Below are 23,940 nucleotides of genomic sequence, written 5' to 3'. Positions count from 1 at the left end.
CAATAGTCAACTTTTCGAGCGGATGTATACTCTAAATGTGGTGGGGTACCGTAATAGGCTAGTACTGTAAATGAGGCGCAAGTGTTTCATCAACAGCAGAGCCGTAGATACATAGCGCCACTAGTTACAGTCTTGTTCACTTCGTTTAGCATTGTTATACAGTAGCGTTATACTGATATGATCGATTTGATGGTAATATAATTCTTTTGTTTCAATTCCGCCTGCGATCATTATAACTTAATGACTGCCACAGTGCTTATAAATGCAATATAAGGCGAGGTCTAAGATGACCCCCATCCCTGTATCTTCTGATATGTTTTTACCTTAACACTGAGCTACAAACATATCTTATAGCAAAAGTACACTTTACAAAGTGGATATATTTAGCATGCGCATATTTTCCTTGTGTTAGGCTTATTACCGATGTTTGCGTTAGGCATTGCTATTTCGGTAATACTTGCTTCCCGCCCCCCCCCTCCCTTCCCCAACTTTTCCAGAGATTCTGGACTGGAGTTTCCCATTTGATCTGGAGTCACCATGACTTATAAGTACAAGGTTACCAAACGAAGTCAGTTGTACGAATGGTTGGTCATATAATCCAGTTATATAATCAAATGGCGCGTTCCAAAGGTGTCAGCAAATTGTCAGACACTCAAAGGCCTATTAAGCTTTGTTTGTAAAATGCATTGTTCCAATTTCTCTTTCCCCCTAACACCCTCCCCCCCCCCCCTTCCGTCTCTCCCTATCTCTCTCTTCTCGTTATTTTTCATCCATCGCACAGTCATTAAAAGTTCCAGTTGTCTGGCGTCAAATGATCTCCCATCATTCAAGTCTATGGTCTATTCCCATTCCATTTTCTTACTTTATCTACAGTAGTCACAACGGACAACCTGACACTTGTGTGATAAAGTACTTAGCAATAGCAAAATGGCCGATACAAGCTACCGTAGTTACTGAAACTGCTCGGTGCTTTTACGCGCTGTGAAATTCAGCTAGGGATTAATTTTAGCATGACTATTGGAGTGCCAGTGTAGCTTCTTGCTATATAATTCACGTCAGATCCGATCGGAGAGTTGTAAAGGTCTGTTTAGTTTATCGTCTCATAATGTATGGGTTATTCTTACCCTTACGTGTTTACTATTCAGAAGATGCAAAAGCGGACATATAAACACTACTGAATCGCCACCTTTTGGACTGTTTCAAGACGATACAAGTGCCAACTTGCGTATTTGACGCACACGTGGTTTCTCATAGTGATTGTTCACACGAGGATAAACAAATTAAATCTTTGAATGCAGGAGAACCAGCCTACTCTCTTCAACACGGACGGAAGTATGTTTTTGTTTTGATTGTCTTTAGTGTATTCCTAAGATTTCCTTCGGATTTTTACTCTTTGCTTTTATGTTTTGTGGCTTTCTTAAACTAAAAAAAAAAAAAAGTATACAAGTACGTTGAAGGTCTTCACAGACGAAATCTTCATATAAAACGGAATAGGCTAGTATCTTATATAATGTAAATTGTCACGCTTGTTTGCCACAAACTGTGATTCAAAAGTCTTTGCTTGTCAATGATAACTTGGCCCGTTTAATTACATCGTATATCTAAGTTTACTTTGAACGAAATCAAATTAGTTTGGAGTGCATTTGTCGACCATCGAAAACGGTGTACAACAGCTTGTCTCTGGTTCGGTCTGTCTTCCGGATAAAACCAATTTGAGTCCTTGAGGGGATTACACAAACTAGACACGTTTGGAGGTAATTAAAACGACAAGTATAACAGATACAAGGAATGTAATAATGCATGCATTCAACTCTGTCGCTGTCGAATCCTAGTTACGGATTGGTCGAGTGGTGGTTGTACACTTTGCCAACAAAGGACTTCTTCAACCATAGCAAATAGAAGATAGTTTACGACAATTGTCTTAGGAATTAACAGGAATTATATAGACTATACCTTTTGTCAGAAGAAAACTGTGGCATGATTCTGCTGAAGGATTGTAAACTTGTTATCAATAATTGAAAAATTCTTGAACCATGTGATATTTGGCTGGAGTCAATATAGACGAGATGTTTGGAACAAGCGAATCGCTAGGGAATTAAAAAGAAAAAAAGGGTATTTCTTTTTGTATTTAATATTACTTATTGTGTATTTTTTTTACATTTGGACAGGTGTAAATGAATTTGCGTTCTTCGATATACAAATAATGGGATTAACTTGAGAGCGGTATAGACTACATGAGTATATATTTCCAATCGGGTATTTATTACACCTGTCTATGTTGCCTCCCGATCATAAATATTGCCTACACTGCATGGATCAACCGATCGCGAATGTTATTAATACGAGCAACACCGCATGAATCACGCCAAGAACGCATAATTATCAATAGTACAGCGTTAAGTTTGCCCTCTAGCCGATCGCCAGACGTAGACGTATTTCTCCACCTTATTCCTCCTCGACGCCTGTGTATGCATGTGTGTGTGTGTGTGTGTATGTGTGAGAGACAGAGTTAGAGACGGAGGAGGTTGCGGAGCAACAGGAATAGTACTTTCTTCTTTGATTTTTTTCTGCGTGTGGCTTTTTTTCAAGGCCAAGTTCGACGCATCACTCTATGAAAGAGTTGGATGACAATAGCGCCTGAAGCTCATGTGTTCTTACGATCGATAAGCAGGGATTTAGCATTCTTTTTTGTACAACACGGATAAGGTCGGTTGCTGAGAAACACGTCAAACGGCAGTTTGTTCTTTAGTCCATATTTTATCCCCCCCCCCCCTCTTCTTCTTATTCTACTATTACCAATCAGTTCAGACTTTGAACGTGACACTGTGTTGTAAAACACTCGAGGGAGAAGGTTTATCGATATTGCTTAACGTGGTTTTTTTTTGGTTTCTCTTCAGCTTTAACACATGTATGGTATGTATTAATAGAATTATGTCTTATTCGCTATTATTGTTTCCATAATTAAAATTAAACATCGCTCGACTGTTCTGCTATTTTTCTTTCGTTTATTTATTTTTATATTCTAGGTCGGTTCATCTTTGTGTAGCTGGAATATTTTCTTGAATTTCTCGATTCTTGATTGTCCTAGGGTTTTTTCATCCTCAAGAATATATATTGAAAGGATAACAGAATCTCTGTTGCAACCACACATTTTTTTACTTGTTTCCAAGTGAACGAATGATTTTTTTTCCAAACTTAAGATGGTTATATATCTATTATTATTACATCAATTTGTTTTATGTGCATCGATGCTAACGAGACTATACGTACGAGTATGTAGGGCCCATTAATTATCTCTATCCTCTCTTTATCGATTTTCAGCTTCACGACGCCGCCAGATGTGAACATTCCGCTAAATATTGTCCTTCCATTCTTTGCTGGAGGAATTATCTTAAACCTCTCTTACTACAGAATCATTATACTGCAGGAGAGATTACTCAGCTTCGCGGAGCTTGTTCAATATAGCAATATCGGAAGTTGTAGATCACCAGTGTGGCTAGCGCTTGTAAAACTCACCACGGATAGGGGGAAAAAAACTAATTTGCGAGATAGCCCTGTGGTTTCATTAAAATATCCAAAATGGTAAAGCTAGAATACTGAAGCAGTGAACCACCATATCATTTACATGCTAATTTCATTCAGTGATAGGAAGACGCTGTTTTCTTTTGTTTTCGTTATTTAAATATCTTTCTCTTGTGTGTCTCTTTTTATCTTGGAAGTTAATTTCAAAATCTTTTGATCAGCGACGGTGTTGTTTGCTCCGCCAGCGTTTATCACCAAATCAGTATTTTTGAACTACACACTTTCGGGAAAAAAAGTTTTTAATCGTTGTAGAGAGCTCTTTCACACCTGAAGTAGAAAACACAACACAAAAAAATAACTGAAGAAGAAGAAAAGAAGGAGAAAGAGACGTCTGGCTAGTTCCTATACCTTACAGTGGTGCCTTGATGATATTTCTTCCCATACGCTATTTTGTGATTGGATCTTACATATGTAACAACTATATATATATATATCTTTCGGAGTATTACAAAAATAAGAACAAAGGAAAAAAGGAAGGAACTTGTTCTTTTTTTCATTCATTGTTTTGTTCTTTCTCTTTGGATTCATGCCTTTCGGCCTTGGAAGTGCGGCAAGATGACATCATTTTCTAATCTCCTATCGATAATGTTTCCACTTTTTGTGGTTGTGGTATTCGGGGCGGTCCTGGTGAGGGCCGAGGGGCTTCCAAATATGCCTGCATGCCCCCGCTTTTGTTCATGTGAAACGGCCAACAACGTCGTATGTAACGATCCGAACAAGTACTCCAGTGTCGGAACTATCCTCCGACAGATGGAATCGAGGGACGCCGAAGACGTTATTCAGCTGTGAGTTTCATTTTATTTCCATAATTCTATACGTTGAAATTGTTTAAATTGAATTATGATGTACATTGTTATCTAGGTCCTACTGAACCGTTGTAGGTTGTACATGTATTGTCGTTATACGTATGGAGGATGTACGACGCGTATAGAGCTTTGTACATAACAGCCTCAAGATGACATGGGTGAGGTTAGGTGGAGAGAAGGGGGGGCGAAGGGGTTAGGGTGGATGTCATGACCGATTGAAAGTAAGTTGGTTTCTTATATGTCTGAATGTCTGAATTAATACCAGTGTAGTAGGAGAGGGATCACGTGAGTCCAGGCTGCCTAAATTTTCACTGGACTGGTAATTTCACTGAACTGGTAAGCAGACTTACCAAATTTATGATTGTTTCCTTCATTCTTGATCCAATGTATTAGCTAAGAAATATAGAGGTTAAGATATTATGATGAAACGACTAAACGCGAAATACAATTCTGCTGGTGTGGCCTTCGACCAGCATGTACACAGCGAATAGTTGTTAACGTACACGGGATCGCCAATAACAGCGTGTAGGGCTCGATAATAAAAACAGTGCTTCGCATGATCCGTCACCAGGAAGCAGGACCCAAATATAATTGGTTGGAGATACATTATCTGACCCACTGATTGTAAGAACAAGTCTTGAAACAAGACCGGGTCGTACTTTTTGCTATATATGTCCGTTTATCGGTTTGACTATTGACACTACTGATACGTCACGGTGGATTCATTTCGCTAAACTAATACTAACGTAATTAATAAGAGTAACTGGCATCGGGACAGTATAGCATATAAATATGCATACACCTAAACAACGCACATCATGTTTGTATGCCTATACCAACATGTTTAAATTGATCCAGGGGGTGTGGGTTCCTCCTTTTCAGCCTTGGATTTTACCTAATTATAGACTTAACTTGTCGTAGAAAGATGCCCCAGAATGCACCATTTGATGACTAAGTTTCATTGGGAGTCGACCAGGCCCACGGCCAGACCCCTCCTTTATGAGAGCCTGGTTCCGCCCCTGCATTCAGACCATGAATACCAATGCCACCAAGTAAACCGTTGCTTATAGCAACGTCGTGAATATTGGCGGTTTAATTGAGTGTCACGCTATGATATGATCCCACGATGTAGGCCTGTAGCCGTTACTTGGTAGTAAGAACGGCTGTTCAGCCTGTTTGTAACGGTCCCCACTATATGTCCCACGTCTTTCTTTTGCTATATCATTAAACCCTTATTGGTGAGCTTGCATACCAAAAAAACAGAAAATTAGCAACACTCTTCTCCATTTAATATTCCTATCTATGCGGCATGCATGTAATGGGATACTCGCATGTATTGTGTGCATCGCTTGACCTGGCCCGTAACAGTAGAAATCATGCATAAATATTGCGCTATATGCCCCTTGCTTTCCTTGCAGCTTCAGTTTGATATTCCGATCACAACTTTGATACCTCTCACGAATTACATTGTAAATTAATGTATCTATTGCGATGTAATGTTGACACAGCCGTTTAATTTAATTGCAAAGTATCAGCGTCAGTGTGTCAGCTTCTTTTTAATGTCATGGTTTACAAACAACGTTTTATGCGTTAAAATGCATATATATATATATATATATATATATATATATATATATTTGACATTTCAACACTGTCACATTTACGAAATGCATGTATCGACCATGTACCGTTACGATATGACAACAAAATGTATTGTGGAAGAAAAATCAGTAATCGACTTGTGATAAGGCGTGAGTTCAATGCAAGTTCAATGCAAGTTCAAACACGTAAAAGGAAGAGTATACTGTTGCTATTGCTAGAATTTAAATTAAAACACACTTGCCCAGCAGTTCCAATTCGGTAATTCGGTGGGGGGCTTGATGGGGTGTATATGGCATTTTCACGTCATATTGGTCACATTGTTCATTTGTATCCTATTTTGAGTAACTGTTATATCATTTTTGCATGAAACCGCATAAAACCCATCAGGGGTTACACAATTACGAAAAAGCTACAGTGCAACAGAGAGTTCAATAATAGCAATGGTATACAGGAAGGTGGTTGCTCAATATATAACACACCTTTCTTGAAAGAAAGAAAAGGAATGATAGCTTAAGTTACACCATATTCTTTTGTTGTTTGATCCTTCAGACAAAAAAAAAAGGTACAGCAAGATAGTCACGTGATTACTTACAACGATTGTAATCATACCACACAATGCATCCCTGTCAATGTAATTATTGCGCAGTAATTTTTGTTTGCTAATATAAGTGATCCTGTTTTCTGTCTGTCTGTTTGTCTGTATGTCTATCTGTCAAACTGTTGACCTTCGTGCTATATGTTTCAAGCAATTATGACAACGATTTCTATGAGCTAACATTCACGTGACAACATCTGGTAAATCAGAAATAATGAGTCACGTGACAACATCGAAAAACTCATGAATGATGACAAGAACATAGATGGAACACACATTAATAACCATCAAAGGCACCGACAAAGATCAGTCAGATTTAGGACATCGATATAGAATAAATGTAATGCATCTGAAAAGCTATTTCATGTATAGCACTATATTTATTTTGTGTGCGACCTACATAAGGGTGGACGTGATACTTGCGTATCCTACACACGTATATAAATGCATGCATGTCTGTTGTTTTGTAAAGCACCGTATATACTATTAACATATCGTTTACCTGCAACAACATGTTGAAAAGTGAGCATATATCGAAAGTAAATGTAATATGGAAAAATGTTGTGTTGTGTGTCCACTTGAAATCTACACCAAAAAACAACACCAAAAACAACACCAAAAAAAACAACACCAGCAAACAGAAAAGGCAAAAAAAAAACCATAGAAAAGAAACATGACATGTAGGAAACGTTTAGATAAAACACCCTCTTTGATGAACATTCATGAAAGCGACTTAATGACGGCTCCGTCGATAGGAAGACGGATTATATGACGTCTTAAAATGACGTAGGTGCGATCACAAGTTCTTTAAAGAAGGGGTAATATTGCGGTCCGAGGCTTCCAGGAAGCGGATATATCTTTAAGCTGTTAAAGGATGAAGAATCATGCCTTTGAATATCTTACTGTCACCCGACGAAGAAAAAAGAAGAAAAAAATGGGAGATGAGATGTTAAGGTTGAATAACAAAAACGTCGGCAGTCGCCGAGTTCAAGTGTCTTCTGATGATTTACTGCAGGGTCATTGTACATTTTTGAAGTGAGCCTAAGTTATTAGCCTAACGTTTAGATTCATTTTATATGATGCCATATTGTTTTAATAGTACAACATGACAAAGAAGACAAAAAGAGGATGGTTTACAAGAATTTCCTGATGAGTTGTAATCGACCATAAAACTAAGAAATGAGGGAAAGAGTTTCAGATTAAATGTCACGAGTCAAGAGAGTTTTGCGATTTAACCGAAAGAACTTAAGGAAAAATAACAAATTAGACATCCATAATTTAAGGCTTCATTGGAGCAGAAAATTCAGTCGTCAAAAGGAGACGGAAAAAATAAGAAACAAAGAAGAAAGGTTTTTACCATGTGGCCCCAAAATATTTTTAAGTTCCCATGGGGGGTTCAGGGGTTGACCTTTTTCCAAACCTGTTTTCATTAATTAGTTCATAACGGAAGATTAATTGCTATTTATACATTTCTTTGTTTACTCAAAGAAAAAGGCAATTTCCTGAGGATCTTTTCAGCTCTCTTTGAAAAAAAAAAAAAAAGATAAGGTCAGGATGATAAACTGTTATCCAGAATGATAAAAGAAAGTTTCCGGCTTTTCAATGTTTTTTTTTTAATCTACTATGAATCCAAACAACTTCCTGCTATAGGATCAAAACTTCAGGCACTGTTGTACAATTAACTACAACGCCTTCTTGCTAGCAGTTTGATAACCATTTTTGCTAAAATTGTTATGGGTAAGTGCATCCTAATGTTACCACAAACATGACAAAGTTATGGAAAAACCGAGAAGGAAATGAAAAGAAAACTTCTCAATTGATCCGTCTTAATTTGTTGTACTTCCTCGTAGACTATGTCTAGTGTAAGAAGGAACGTATAAATGTTCATTAAATTCACGTTCGTGTGTGTGACATTTTGCCCTTAAGTTCTCAAGGGTTTAAATGTCTTCTTTGAATCCTAAGATATGTTTATACGTAGTTCGTCGTCACGAATGCATGGTCTTGGTGAACCATGTTTCTCTGTACCGATCGATGATAGCTATTGATCAGATATTGACTAGGTATTGATTAGGTCACACATTACTAATATATTTAGACACATTGTATGGCGGTGCGTAATTACTATCATTCTTTGCTGACACAATACAGTCTTGGCGGGCACGTTCCCTTTGTCTGTTGTTACAAAGCAGCACCCTATGATCACCTCTGCATGGGCCAACATTAGCCTATACTTTTACCTCCTATAAGAGGAGTTGAGAACATTAACATCCTAAACCTGTAAATAATTGCGTATATATATATATATATATATATATATATATATATATATATATATATATATATATATATATATATATATATATATACATATATATATATATATATATATATATATATATATATATATATATATATATATATATATATATATATATATATTGACAAGGAGAGAAATTATAGTGATGTATGGGCATGTATATACACACATATAACAACATCAAAACAAAAAACAAAAGGAGTTGACAACATCGTATCTATGTTATAATATTCAATTAAAAAAAACACAAATCGCTAAATTTCAACCCTGATTTAATAGTTACTGACCGAATGTATTTTCCTTTCAATAAGAGGCTATCATTGATTATCATTTTTCGTTTTAATTACGAGGTGAACGTTTATTTACTTATAACTCACGACTTAAATCTAATTCCTGTTAATGAAATCAACATAAGTCATTCTAGACTACGGTCTTCGTCATACAAGTTAATCAATCTATTTTGGTTTTCCAATAAATTTTCCTGGAGCTCGTTTGGAAGCAAGGTTATTTGTTTTTATTGTACGAAATATCTATGGAAACATCTATTTGATGTTTTCACAAGTTTTAATTTGACTCCAGTGGTACTGGTTAAGTTAACTAACTAAGATGTTCAAATTTCGGGCAACGTTTGGTTTTCGTATGAGTATCCGTTACATCATGGACATATAGAAAATACATATGCAATTTCAATTTCAAAAGGCAAACCGTGACAATTTGAATGCGACGAAGTAAAGCAGGGGTGTTGGTGGAGTTATATGTGAACGGCGGTTGATGTATGACGTCACTAAGTTCGTCGGGTTGGTGGCATCATCAAAGCCCCAATATCTTTCGACACGTCATTATTGTTTATCCATTGCATGTATCGTGAGTTTAATATTTACACCAATACCAAAGGCGAATGGCTAAACAACACCTGATATGATACTCATCCAACTGTTCAAATTCAGAATATCTTATTCACCTTCACTGGTGACCCCTTTATTTGCCTATTTGTTTTAAACTATATCACAACTATTACGAATTACATAACAGCACTTTTCTCTCTCAAATGCCTCATCAAGATCGGTCATAGTTTGGCGTGCTGGACTAGATCTATCATTGTTAAGTATGATAGTGATTTTAATTCACCAATTCACCTGGAATACTCTAATTGCTTTGTGTGTTCCCAACAAAGTAAATAACTCAAGTGTCCATTCTGCCATTTAATTACACCGTAATTTGTCAAGTATTTTATTCAAATGAGTCCATGTATAGTAGTAATATATATATCAGCTGGGTCAATAACAGTTTAATTAACACGGTTAGGTTGCAATAGCCCAGATTTGTTGCCAAGTCTATAAACTTCGTTTATATCTAATATACGAGTTCCAAAAAAAAAAAAAAAAAAAAACTATTGAACTTGTATAGTAGTATACACATGCATTGACAATAAACACAGGGTATATACACGCATAGTAATCACATATTAGACTCATAGATTACATATTACAACATAAAGCAGAAACATGTCGTATCCGCTGCTAGATCTCGAGTTTATTATGTGAAAGAAACTTCAACAACATTTAATTACATTTGAGAAGTGTGAAAGGGTTTTGAAATGAGCTAACCATTCGGACGAGATTAAGAAAGATGAAAGGAAGAGAAAAGTACAAACATATCATACGTATAGTATTTAGGTTAAAAAAATAATATATATATATATATATATATATATATATATATATATATATATATATATATATATATATATATATAGATGACACTAAATTATCTATTTACAAAGCTGTATTTAGACTACCACATTCTGTGTAGCGCTGATGACGTCACAGACAACGATACGAGTATCTTGTGTAATTGTACTTTATATTAAACTGTTATATAAGCGGTTAACTTGTAGCTATCATGGGATTTCTGAAGCGTATTATACTTAAGGTTAAACCTTACTGCCTATAGTAAGGTGACGTTCAACACTATATAGGGAATAAAAATCAACTTTTAAGCTGGTTTTGAAGGCTATTCTCTGACTGTATCTAGTACAAGTTTATATCACTGCACACTCATGTATAAAATATAGAGTATACGGTGTATATTAGGCATATTCAATGGTAGTATTATTTCTATCCTTTCGAGTCTATTGTTCGCTAAATGACCTCCAACTAATTTCCTTATATCCGTAAAACCTTGCAGAATTTATACTGGTAGAATCGAACGGAATAGCTGATAAGTGGCTACTAATCTGACCAGGGATATGCCGCCAGAGTAGCAAATTCTCTGGTGTCTAGGAAACCAGGCTACGAAATGTTCATAACTATAATAAGAGAGACTGGACATGATGAGTCCAGGGAACTTGGAACGTGAGATGAAGTTATATAATCCTGAGTTAAGTGCGGAGAGGGTGCGAGGAGGATGTGAGGAGTGGCGGGGAGGGGGAGGGGGGTCGAGAGGTGTGAAGCATTCTCACCCATCTCTGCCAGGTGGTTTCTGTCCAACGTGTGTAATAACTACTGAAAAGCTGTATATGAACAGCTGTTCATATACAGATTCCAGTTTGATCCAGTATTTACAGGTTGTCGACAAATCATCCGTCGGCCTCATCAGTGACGTCACCATCTGTGACGTAACTAATTTATTTGAAGGTTGGTCTTTTTTATTGTGGGTTTAGATTGACAAAATTCAAATGAATGCTTTCGTTTTTAATTATGTATTTCATAATATATCAAGACGCATAATCATAATTCGAGTGTCCTTGGTGTCTGCACGCGTTATGTATAGGCCTGTACACATTGAAGATCATGTAGGCTCGCTGATATGAAAAGTAGATTAAATTTAGGCCCGTCGTGGTTTCATTCAGTTATCACTTCTATCTTGATATCATCCAATAACCGATCGTGAAACAGAATTTTCTGAAATATTCCGAGAAACGAATGACACCTGGAGTTCAGTGTTTAAATAATTTCTAAATAAAGAAAACAGAAGCTGTGTAAATGTTTATCGAGTCCACATGGTTAAGATTTTAATAGGACAGAATAATACTCTGTATGATTGAACCATGTAGGCATCTAAAATAGATCCTTTGATGTCTATAAAATGACAGATAAATGTGGGCTATGAAATCGGCGATAAATATTAAAATAAACATTTTTTGAGGATTTAATTAGCACCCCTCCCTTTTCTATCTGTTTTTACAACCTTTACACGTAACAAAGGTTAGCCATGCCCCCATAGTAGAGGTTCTTCAACGCCGTGAGGCATTTGTTTATGACAGGGTCTTCAAAGGCACACGAGCCATGGCACATGAAAGGGTCAAAAGTCACACGAATTCGCTAGTCCCATCTCTGGTAGTTTTCTTCACATTTTTTTCTAATAGATTTTATTTCTATTTATAGATCCATGTACCTTTCACTCAAGCTAATTACATTACGACGCAATGTGCACTTTATATTGAATGACTTGTATAAAAGCCATTCCGTGCAGTATAAATGCTTTAACCTTTAAGTTTGCTGATCTATAGGGTTGGTCTGGTGGCAGACAGTGTACTATTGTCAGACTCGTTTCTTACTAGTTCCCCACCCCCCCACCCCCCACCCCCTCCCCATCGGCACCCTTCTCAATCTCTTTTCTTTTCAATAAACCAAAAGTGTCAAATATATAAACAAAAACCAAAAATAGTAAGGTTTCGCTACGCTGCAAGTTAGACCCAAAGTGAATGGATCCTACAGTGTACGTACGTATGTCTGGCAGAAAATGATCGTTGTGTTTGACAATCGGGTATCCTGGTATACTCGCTCTACACATTTGCATTTAAAAGCGAAGCGTATCCCGCCACTCGTGTTCCATTAATTCGCCTGGTCCTTATCCCCTCCCCCTTCTCAACCTCCCTCATCATCTCCTCCTCCTTCCCACAGGGAACCTTGATGCACCTCCACATAGCTACATACATTTGTTACCCAGTGCCGTTTTGTTTTCACCCCAGCGACCGCGATGACGTCACGCCATAATGATTGTTACCGTTTCCGTTCACTACCGTAACTAGTAATAAATTTGCATCAAATTTGAAATTCCACATCTCGAGAACAAAACAAATATTGTTGGCATGTCCTAATTTCTATATTTATACAAACAAAATGATAGTCACAGCTGGTTTCTGGGAGGGGGGGGGGGAGAAGAGAGTGAGGATGGATAAATGTTGCTAATGTTTACCCGGCTTAAGTTAATTTTGGAACAGACATTACAAAATATTTAATTGTTTGATTCAGTTCAATTGAGACAGCAGATATTCCCTTTAACGACAAGCGTTGTGTTTTTGAATGTCATGTAAATTTAAACGAATTTGCCCTATTTTCGTGGATTACTTAAGAGAAAACTGTATACTCAATTTAAGGCCTCCGCTAAATTTATCAGTGCCCTTTTGTGCATGTTTCTCTTCGATCCCAACATCGAGAGCATGACAGTAACTTGATAAAAATTTCCGGTAACTTTAGCCGACTTAAAACATTTGGGGAATTACGTCGTATACAGTCATTTGTAAAAGACTTTTCAAGTATAACTCAATTAATATGTAAAGCTTTTACGTCGGTCCATTTTTGTGTGTTGTTTACTATATATTCGAATAATAGAGCTGCTTGTCTTTAACTGGTCACATTTGTGGTTTCAAATGAAGTAGTAATATATAAATAAATTAATTAATCGAAACATGTCAACGTCATGCCGGGAAGGGTTTAGTTTTCCAAACAATAAATTCGCCAGTGGACAAAGAAGTGTCAAGTTCTGTATTTGTGCTCAATAAATAAAATAAAATAATAAAATGAAGAAGAAAAAAAAAAAGCTTGAAAGGTGAAATGCGTTCATGCATATATTGTTCATATCCTGCTTAAAAAGAGTAGCAAATTATAAACAAGTAAAAACAAATAATAAAATAAAGCGATACGTTTGGGGAGATTAATTCTTAGAATTGGATGTATACGATCGAACTTTTTCGCTCAATACCGCATTAAAATGAAAGAATGAATACGGGATCTATGGAGACTTAACTTTGGCCTTGACTCGGTTTGTTTAGACCATATAGTGGGTTTGATTATATTGAATGCCTCTGCAGGCTTACGGGTGTATGAGAGAAATCAGCGAACCGTCACGAGAACTTGGTTCGATAAAAACCGAACAACAAAATTAGTTCGGACATCCAGAACAAGGTTTTATTGCGTTCTAAGATCGTAACAGGTCGTAGGGATGGATTTTAACTCATCTTGGCAATTAAGTCTGACATTTTGAGCAATAATGATACTTGCTCCTTTTACGGTCGTCCGTCTTCATCATTTATTGTCCTTGTCTCTGTTGTTCTTGACGCCTTCTCAAGAAACTAAATTTGTGATGAACGGTTGTGAGAGTGAAGTACGTGTGTTTTTGTTTGTTTGCGTGTGTCTGACTGTGAGTGAATGTATGTGGGAGAGGGGTAGATGTATGGAAAGCCGTTTTAACATTTAATAAGGAATTTCAGATATCTCGAAATAATTTCAGATATCTCAAATTAAATTACAGATATCTCCAATTTATTTAAGATATCTACAAATAATTGCAGATATCTTAAAATCAATTTCAGATATCTCGAAATACCAGGGAATTTCAGATATCTGAAATTGAATTCGAGATATCTCGAATTCAATTTCAGATATCTCGAATTCAATTTCAGATATCTGAAATTGAATTCGAGATATCTCGAATTCAATTTCAGATATCTCGAATTTAATTTCAGATATCTGAAATAGAATTGTGGATATCTCGAATTCAATTTCAGATATCTCGAATTCATTTTCAGATATCTCGAATTCAATTTCAGATATCTCGAATTCAATTACAGATATCAGAAAATTCCCGATTAAATGTTAAAATGGCTTTCCATACGTGCCATTTTAACATTTAATCGGGAATTTATGCATATGAATTTCAGATATCTGGAATTCAATTGCAGATATCTCGAATTAGAATTGCAGATATCTTGAATTCAATTTCAGATATCTCGAATTCAATTTCAGATATCTCGAATTAAATTTAAGATATCTGAAATAGAATTTCAGATATCTCGAATTCAATTTCGGATATCTCGAATTCAATTTCAGATATCTCGAATTCAATTTCAGATATCTGAATTAGAATTTCAGATATCTCGAAATCTATTTTAGATATCTCGAATTCAATTTCAGATATCTCGAATTCAATTTCAGATATCTGAAATCAGAAACAATTTCAGATATCTAAAATTCCCGATTAAATGTTAAAATGGCTTTCCATATAGATGTATGTATGCGTGTGTGGGTGTGGGAGGTGAGAGGGAGGGTTACTGGTACGCTACTCATTAGGTAATGTTCCAGTGCCTTGGCGGATATGGTACATAATTTGATCATGTATGAACTCTATCTATACGTCCACAAGACGATGTGTGTGTGTGTGTCTTTTCCCCCTTTAAGTTCGCTGGTACATTCTCTGTGATCGTTTAGCAAAGGCTATACGTTTGTACACTAGAAATGGATCAGCCCTTTACAAGCAATGTGAGCTGGGGCTTGGAGGAGGAGGGAGGGAGGATTTCTTCTGTTAAATGTGTCACGATATCTCACTGATCATCCAAAATTTGATATTTCAAGAAATGCTTACAGCGCTTTCTTTTACTTGCAACACACAACACCCTCTTTAAAGATGTGTGCGCGTGTCCGTGTGTGTTTTAACTCACTCGAAGCCTCTTTTGCGAAGTTCATATTAGGAAAGATGTGTCAAGATGCATGTAGGCTACACCTTTCCTTTCAACACTAACCAACAGCAAAAACATGAACAAGAAGAGTACTACAGTAATTAATATAGACTGCAGACATCAAAACCTAATCACAGTAATGAAAATAGAAGAAAAAAAACTTACAAAAGGAAGCTAAAACTTAAAATGGAACGAAGCTACAGTATAACTATATAGCCTATATCTTCCAGAACAATTATAGAAATGGTTTACTTTAATATCGAAAACCAAACAAAAAATGTAAACGTTTGCCCGTCAGAACTTGCCAAACTGGCAACTTGATGATAGATGAAGAGTCCGGCGGTGTTTAGGCTAATTCGGCGAGCCATATACGATACATGTTCGCAACATTGGATATTCAAGCCCAAGGGTTTAACATTCTATAACGTGTCAGTCCAGCCGTAATTCTCTGTGTCGTCTGCAAGTATATTTACCGCTTTTTTACTTTATCCTTTTTCACGGCTTCCTCAGATGCCTCCAGCGAGAGGATTTTACTGTTTCCAGTCTGTTTTCCTTCTTTTTTTTTCAATTTGTTATCAACAATCGATCGGTATTTGCATATTTATGAGTCAGTTTTTTGCATTTTCGTCAGGAACAAAGAAGAATATTACAAAATGAAATACATTCATACCTGTTATGAGTATCACACGTACAGTAATAATATCAGCATATGCGTTGATACCTCGACGAAGAAAGACAGAAAATTACAATCGTTTGTTTTGCAAAAAGAGAAACAGATCTAAATTGGTGGAGGGTATACACAACTGTTATTGCATTGAAGATTTGAAAGGCACGTATCAATTGTTACCAAACATTTTGGGGAAATAATCTGTTATCAAGCAATAACTACACCAAATGTAAAAGTAGGCATATTATGTCCAAATCAACCATCGGATGCACGACTTCCATGCACCTATAAGCTGTACAGCAAAGTTTAGTTATTGAACGCAATGACATATGCATGCATCTGATTACGTGATGTATAATAGCACATTAAGGTACATTAAGGTGATCGGCCAACAAAATCACCTCCCCCAACCTCAACCCCCCCCACCCTCTCCCCACTCCCTCGGATTGCAATAAGTTGTCATCTCTGTATTCTCTTTCATCCTTCGTATGAGAAGATTTCCTGGTTTAACAACATTTTATATTGACTCCTGCACAATACTTGGTGTCGATAAAACATATGCCTGAAAATTATATACACTATATAAATATAATATATAATTCTAGAAGAGAATTTTTTATACTATGCGGTACCGTATGGTATACGCTACGGGGCTGATCTAAGTCAACAGGATCGTCTGTGACGTGATTTGACTAATTGAAATGTCTACTGAAAAAGAAACGGCTGATGAAACGGTTAGCGAGCGACCATGGAATGCCAAACGTTGAAGGCATATAAAACAAACTACGAGTAATTACTAACCAAACAACGTGATCCACGATATGCGAATGGAACGCGCTACAGCTTAAGTCTCTCCGTGTCGAGAGTTGTCAGGGAATTTGTCTTTTTCCCCCGTCTCTGAGGAGCAAAAACAAATGAGGACAGCTCAGTTATTTTAAAGGAATGGTTTATATACAAACTTCAGGGTACCGTAGAAAATAAACAATATCGTCATTAGATCTTCACTTAGCTAATTCCGTACGAGTGATCATTGCAGTATAGTATTGTGATGTGATGTGATGTATGTGTGTCACGGTACTTTACAGTGATATGAACACGATATGGTATAGATGTTATGTATGTATGTATGTATGTATGTATGTATGTATGTATGTATGTATGTATGTATATCTCTATATATGTACATAAATGTACATATATATGTACTGTACCATTACATGTCAAGTTAAATTTTGTAAATGAACTTTGATATTCTAGAAAATCGAGCTGAAAACAACTCTATTTTTGTTCTTTATTTAGTAACTTGATATGATTAAAACTATCCTCAGCGACTAATTATAAGGGAGAAGCGAGGTGCAACGTTCGATATTTCCTTCCATATGACTCGTGTCAACAATGCTTTATTTTGACTCCCTCCCTTTCCAGTAACGTCTTGCTATCGCGATCATACCTGTATATACAGGGAAATGACTTTCAGGCTTTAACCTGTCCAGAGGGCTGGTTGCATATATAGCCTAGTTACCCAATTTAACTTAAGATAATTACCTATGGTGGCTGTTATATATATATATATATATATATATATATATATATATATATATATATATATATATATATATATATATATAGATAGATAGATAGATAGATAGATAGATAGATAGTTACACATTACCCATAGTCTCATGCGGTGCTGTTTCGTCAGTGATTGCTTAAACGGTAATATATATTACATCACCTAAGACTCATATATCGCGGAACCACCACAATTCTGTGTTTGTAAGACATAACCAGCTTCGGAGTTGTAGGACACAAACACTAAAGACAAAGCTACATGAGTTGTTGCAAGTCCTACATACACAAAGCATGATCGCTGCAATCGCACTGTAGACCTATAGGTTTGTACAATTTTCACGCCATTTTATGAAAATTTTTAATATGCATAAAAGTCAAGGATTTTGGAAGATCTGTTTACTACATTTTCCACATCTATCAGTAAAATGTACAGACTTGTATGAGGACACTCGTAGTTGTGCTAGAGTAAGAAAGCATATGTGCACACTATAACGTAACCGTATTTTCCCCTAACCAGCCTAATTCATTAGTAGGTAATTAAGAACCTCCGTAAAATATTAAACCTGTAGCTGTAACCTTTACTTGACCCTTCGTGTACGCTAAACCTATCAGACTATATATTTTGACCGACCAAGTGAACTGTTGACAAACTTAATGACCATATGACCATATATATGTGGGTACTATAGTAATATATCCGGAAAGAATTATGAAATGTCAGCTAAAACGAGAAAATAACGATATTCTAGGGTGCAGGAGTTAACAATTGTGTTTTTTTTTTGTAGGAAAGTTTGGGGGGGGGGGGGGTTGTAAGTAGATTTCCAACAAAACCGAAGACGAATTGTAAAGGAAAGGAACAAATATTGACAGGTATTCGCTGCATATCTTGGTCCCCACAATATTGATCACATTCCGAGATATTATATATATCTTCACTTTTTCTTTTGTGTTTCTTTTTCTGTTCTAGTTCTGTTTATTTACCCATATAACCTATTTTTATCCCACTGAGTGGTATTGGACTAGTATCTTCCGTATGCTGTAGGCAATATAAATAATCGTTAAAAAAAAACGACTTACAGCAATACAAAACCGAACTACTGACATTTTGTGATATCGACAGCCGAATTGGCAAATATTGTTTTATGATTGACTGAACGCGTGACAAAAAAGTCACCTTATTTATTCATAAAATCGAATTGTTTATCCAGAAATCGAAATTTTTACAACAGAGAAAAAACATTTCTTCCCCCCCTGGGAAGAGACAGATATTTTTCTCGTAGATACTTAACTTCAAGCTGGTATAGGGAATTCATGAGACATTTGTTGCTGTATTCCCCTCGGATAAACCTTTCACTTGCAAAAACATAATCTCCGAGGTTTTCCAAATTCACACTGATCTCTTCTGCTTCTTTTTGTCTTAACGCGAGGCCCACAGCTTGCTATTCGTCACGATATACGAGGTTTTTTTGTTTTTGTTTTGTTTTTGGGGTGGCTAAGTCTCTCCCGTACATTTCAGGGATAATGATATGGCCAATCCACCGCAGAATGCAATTCACTGCTTGACACATTTTTACGCCCCTGCACCGAGTTGAATGTCGCAGACATTGTCAGCCGTAAATATACAAACTTCCTCGATACCTGATTTACGATTCTCGCGTGAACAAACTGTCTATATAGTAGCATGTATATAAAGGAAGGTATATCCTTGATATATCTCATACACACGCTTGTGTGAATGATGACTTCTAGCGTCCAATCTCCCCTGCTTTAATTTTGGCATATCTCGATTTCTTTTGAGCAACTTATCCAGGCTGCTCTTCAAAATGGAACAGAGAGAGAGACCGAATTTCATTGCTACCCTGACACAGACTGACATTGTTATTTATGGGTCTAATGTGTATACAGATTTTCAATATCTATGTATGCTGTAACTGTATATATCGAGGGTTTATCGCATAGGCCTTCCGTATCAAAGACATTCGATAAGATATACAGTTGAAGCAGTATAGGTTATTTCTGTGTCACGAAATAAATTTTGGTCGGAATTTGTAAAACTTTCGAAACGTTTAACTGTATTTGAACTGTATTTCATATAGAATCTTACACAAGAAGGTTAATATTTACATTTCTTTGCAAATGTAACAGCTGTACTTTAAGTTTTAAGCTGACCACAATATTTGACCACCACAGAGGTCAAAATTAGTTATCATATAGTGAATTAATACGCAGACGGGTGAGATCCTGGTCTGAAGAAAACTAATCAATTTTGTGTGCTGTCGTCGTCGTTGTTGTTGTTATTCTTGTTTGCTTTTGTTTTATCTCCTTGTTTGTTTGTTTTCATCTAGTTGTCTGATATATTTCATGAACTCTCTAGGTTTCCATGGCAACTTGGCAATTGTAAGATGCCTATCAGATTTTGCTGTATATGTTTATTTATCTTTACCATCCAGCTATAGCCATCTAACCATTAGAAAGGTAACCCCCCCATCTTCCCCACCCCTAACAAACACACAAATAAGAACATAAGTGTTTCAACAAATGTATTCCGAAAAGGAACCAGTGGCGGAAATGTCGAGTATGTGTAATTGTTGCAGGCTCACATCAATACATCCCACTGCAGTAAAATGTTCCCCAGGGGTTAAAAATTAGTTTTCGCCCCAGTGAATTTCAATTCTCGGCTTCGAACAAAATATTTACTACTACTACTCAGTGTTGATAACCAGCTTCATTCACCTGCTTTTGCCCGCTTTTCACCTGGTTTTGATTTGTTTATAGGGTATAGCATCGGTTGTTTAATTGGTCAGAAGGTTTTGGTGTCCTTCAAAGAAACAGATGTCCCGCCCACTTTAAAACGAAATATTGACCCGCAAAAAGCGATCACCACTGCAAACGTTCAGCTTTCATGACCTTACGAGGACAGAGAGAGGTCGCGATTAATTTCCTATGCTGGATTAGACCCTGATAGTCCTTTCTATTGTGGAAGTATTACGTAAGACCGATTGTCGCTTGTAACGGTCGAATCGACCCCCGTCGTATGCCTGAAGAAACACCTCAAGGTAAGCCGCATGCATGAGGAAAACCTTGTAAACAACACAACTTGTGTTGGAGGTTGTCCTTAGTACTGCTGCTTATGTAACTTCTAGAGCTGAGTAAAAACAACACACCCGTTTGTTGTTGTTTTTTCCCCCTTCATTTCCTGTAATTTGTTAAAAAGCGAATCATTTTCATTTAGAAATAAGTTAAGTAAACATTCTCAACATTTTTGTAGTTTGTATCTAATAATTATGGAACTCAATGTACCGGATATTGACAAGCAGACGAAATTTCTTAATATATATATATATATATATATATATATATATATATATATATATATATTTATATTATTGTCACCATTCATTTCCAATGTTATCTAAATAAATTACAAATACACACTCTATCTCATAATTATGGAAGTCAATTACCGGATATTGACAAGCAGACAAAATTTCTTAATATATATATATATATATATATATATATATGAATATATATTATTGTCGCCTTATCATTTCCAGTGTTAACTAAATACAATACAAATGCACACTCACGCATACGCAAATATACTTACATACATACACAGCCAATGTAAATAAATCGATTTTCATATATGATAATTACTTTACGTTGCATTTTGGTTACATTGGTATGCGCACTGTAAAAACCTGTTTTTATGCATGCACTGAGAAAACTTGTTTTATGTTTTTCTTCAATTATCTACTGCAAAACTGGGATGCATGTTAGTATGATTACACTTAAATCATTGCTTTATTGTGCATTATAATTATTATTGTTTATTAGGTAAACTTGAAACCCTATACCCATTTCAAACACAAAATAATCAGATTAAAAATTAAAGCAAAACAATACAAAACAATTTGCTGCTAGTTTACAACTCAATCTCAAATACCCCTTTAAGGCGAGAGCAATTTTCCAGGATACAGTGACTTTAAAATAATTCTGGTAGTCTATTGAAATGAGGGAGCTCTTCAAACTTCGTTTCACCAAACACAAATGAATTGAAAAATAAATGGAACTCCGATGCCAAGTCAGTAATATTGATCATAAACAAATTATTATTAATTTTATGATTAAATTGATCACTTTTAATCTTTCATAAGCCTGATGTAAGTAGATTACGCTTTTATCGTTTGTACAACAACTTTAGACTCATGTAGGCTACTTCGTCCTATCATACGAAATGTTAACAAGTAAACTCAGTTTACTTGTTTTTTTCCCAATTGTTTTTTTCCCAAATTTTGTTTTTTTGTTTTTTTTTGTTTTTTTCTTGTTTTTTTCCCAAATACAAGTTTTTTCCCAATTGTAACATTTTTCTTCTGGTTGTAGAGCATGATACATTGAGATATCGCGATATTGACGGTATGTTATAGAGAGTTTATTAATCAAAACGGCTAGCATAAGAAGTTATAGTGATTACGTCTGTTATTTACATGAAAATGGTGACGGTTTTTGGCTAACTTGAGAGAGAGAACAAAATAGTATATTGTGTATCATCTAGAACAGGGGTTCCCTAATTGGGGTGCATGAACCCCCAGGGGGTGCGTGAGTCCATCCCAGGGGGTTCGTAAGACGTTTCTGACAGTCAAAACTAGAGTACTTTTTATTGAACTAAAATCTGATATATCATATAATTTAGTACCGTTATGTACAAAAGTCGTACCTATTGACAAACTCTTTTCGCGTTCCATAAGCATATGTTGCCATAGTAGTACCGTACCGTGCATGTGATAAATAACTGTATTGTGAAACAGACCGCACACAGGCCGCATGACTTTGGTGAAGTTGGTGTACGCATGTGTACGTCGTGAAGATAAAGAACTGAGAAAGTTACTGAAAGGTTGGCAAAAGTAATTATTATTATTTTGGAAATTCCAGATGACCTCCATTTTGCCCGACACAAAGCAAAGCTAGCATAAAATTCATGCTTGATAATTGTTGTTGAGTGACAACATGCAGTCACTAGCCTGTTTTAACATGATATAACAGTTCAATATTACACTATGAACTTGATCTTTTACAAAGCACTGTTATTCGTATTATAGTATAATGATGACTCAGATCGTGTCTCGAAAAGTGGGGGGGGGGGGTAAAATTAGGGAATCCCTGATCTAGAATGAGTGTACTGCCGAATGAACACATTAAAGCTGAGATTTGATACAACTATACCCACCTTCCTTGTCGTAACCTATTAAAAGGAGAAAATTCGAAAAAGAAGGACTTTAATGGTTATTAAGGAGCCTTTTGTGTCTGCCGTTTGTTTCACCATAAAAGGTATATATATTGCTGTATCTTGAAGAATATGCCAATGTCTCATAGTATACTATCCCATATACCTTTGACTGCTTGATGCTCTCACAACAGAGGTAAAGGTAATTTCTGTCTTGAAAGTCTCTAACACTTTGATAAATATAACTCTAAACAAAAAAAGTTGGGCAAATATATAAACATATGGGTACGTTATTAGTATCCGACAAAATTTGAGTAAACTTTTGTGACCCCAAAAAAACGTCATAAAACTTTACGACAGTTTAAAAAATTTCAGTGACAAAAAGTGAAAGATTAGTCAAGACTGTCTGCAAAGATTTTACTGTGTGTAAAAAACTATATAGAAATTGTGCGGGAAGCAATATGCATCATGGTTTATTTAAAGCACAACTAAACGTACAGCATGATCATGCATGTAAACGCAACGAAGAAATGAGACACCGCGTGCATGCAGGCTTGTTACTCAGACTTTGTGCAGGTTTATCAACCTTGTTTATCACGTTTTTCGGTATTAACCACTTCTACCGTTTGTGCTGGTGGTGCTGCTTTCTTGCTTTCTCTTGTAATTCTTCCCTCATTAGTGTACGTTCAAAACAGAAACACAATCAGAGAGAATAATTAAGCCTTAGGCCATGCTTCGTTTTCTCGCTTCATGAACCAAACCCGTGGAGACAAAACCGAAGCTTTAAATAACTCCAAAAAGACCAAAAGCGAAATTTTACGAGGGAGAGAGAG

At 36.1% G+C, this 23,940-nt stretch overlaps 1 protein-coding gene across 4 annotated transcripts in view; it reads left to right on the top strand.

Moving 5' to 3' along the window:
* Positions 1-1,004: 1,004 nt before the first annotated feature.
* Positions 1,005-23,940, top strand: part of LOC139978621 (BDNF/NT-3 growth factors receptor-like) — a 106,918-nt gene continuing 83,982 nt past the window's right edge. For 2 of the 4 annotated variants that reach the window (XM_071988980.1, XM_071988977.1), the window contains exons 1-2: positions 1,005-1,332; positions 3,322-4,367. In XM_071988980.1, the coding sequence (XP_071845081.1) occupies positions 4,138-4,367 (230 nt within the window). In that variant the 5' untranslated portion in view covers positions 1,005-1,332; positions 3,322-4,137. Of the gene's footprint in view, positions 1,333-1,366; positions 2,113-2,158; positions 2,914-3,321; positions 4,368-23,940 lie in introns of those variants that run through there. The other 2 variants (XM_071988979.1, XM_071988978.1) reach the window with 2 other exon arrangements.

Source organism: Apostichopus japonicus, chromosome 13 (assembly GCF_037975245.1).
Source record: "Apostichopus japonicus isolate 1M-3 chromosome 13, ASM3797524v1, whole genome shotgun sequence".
In the NCBI taxonomy this organism is placed as follows: Eukaryota; Metazoa; Echinodermata; class Holothuroidea; order Aspidochirotida; family Stichopodidae; genus Apostichopus; species Apostichopus japonicus.
This window is presented reverse-complemented; position numbering and strand designations above follow the sequence as displayed.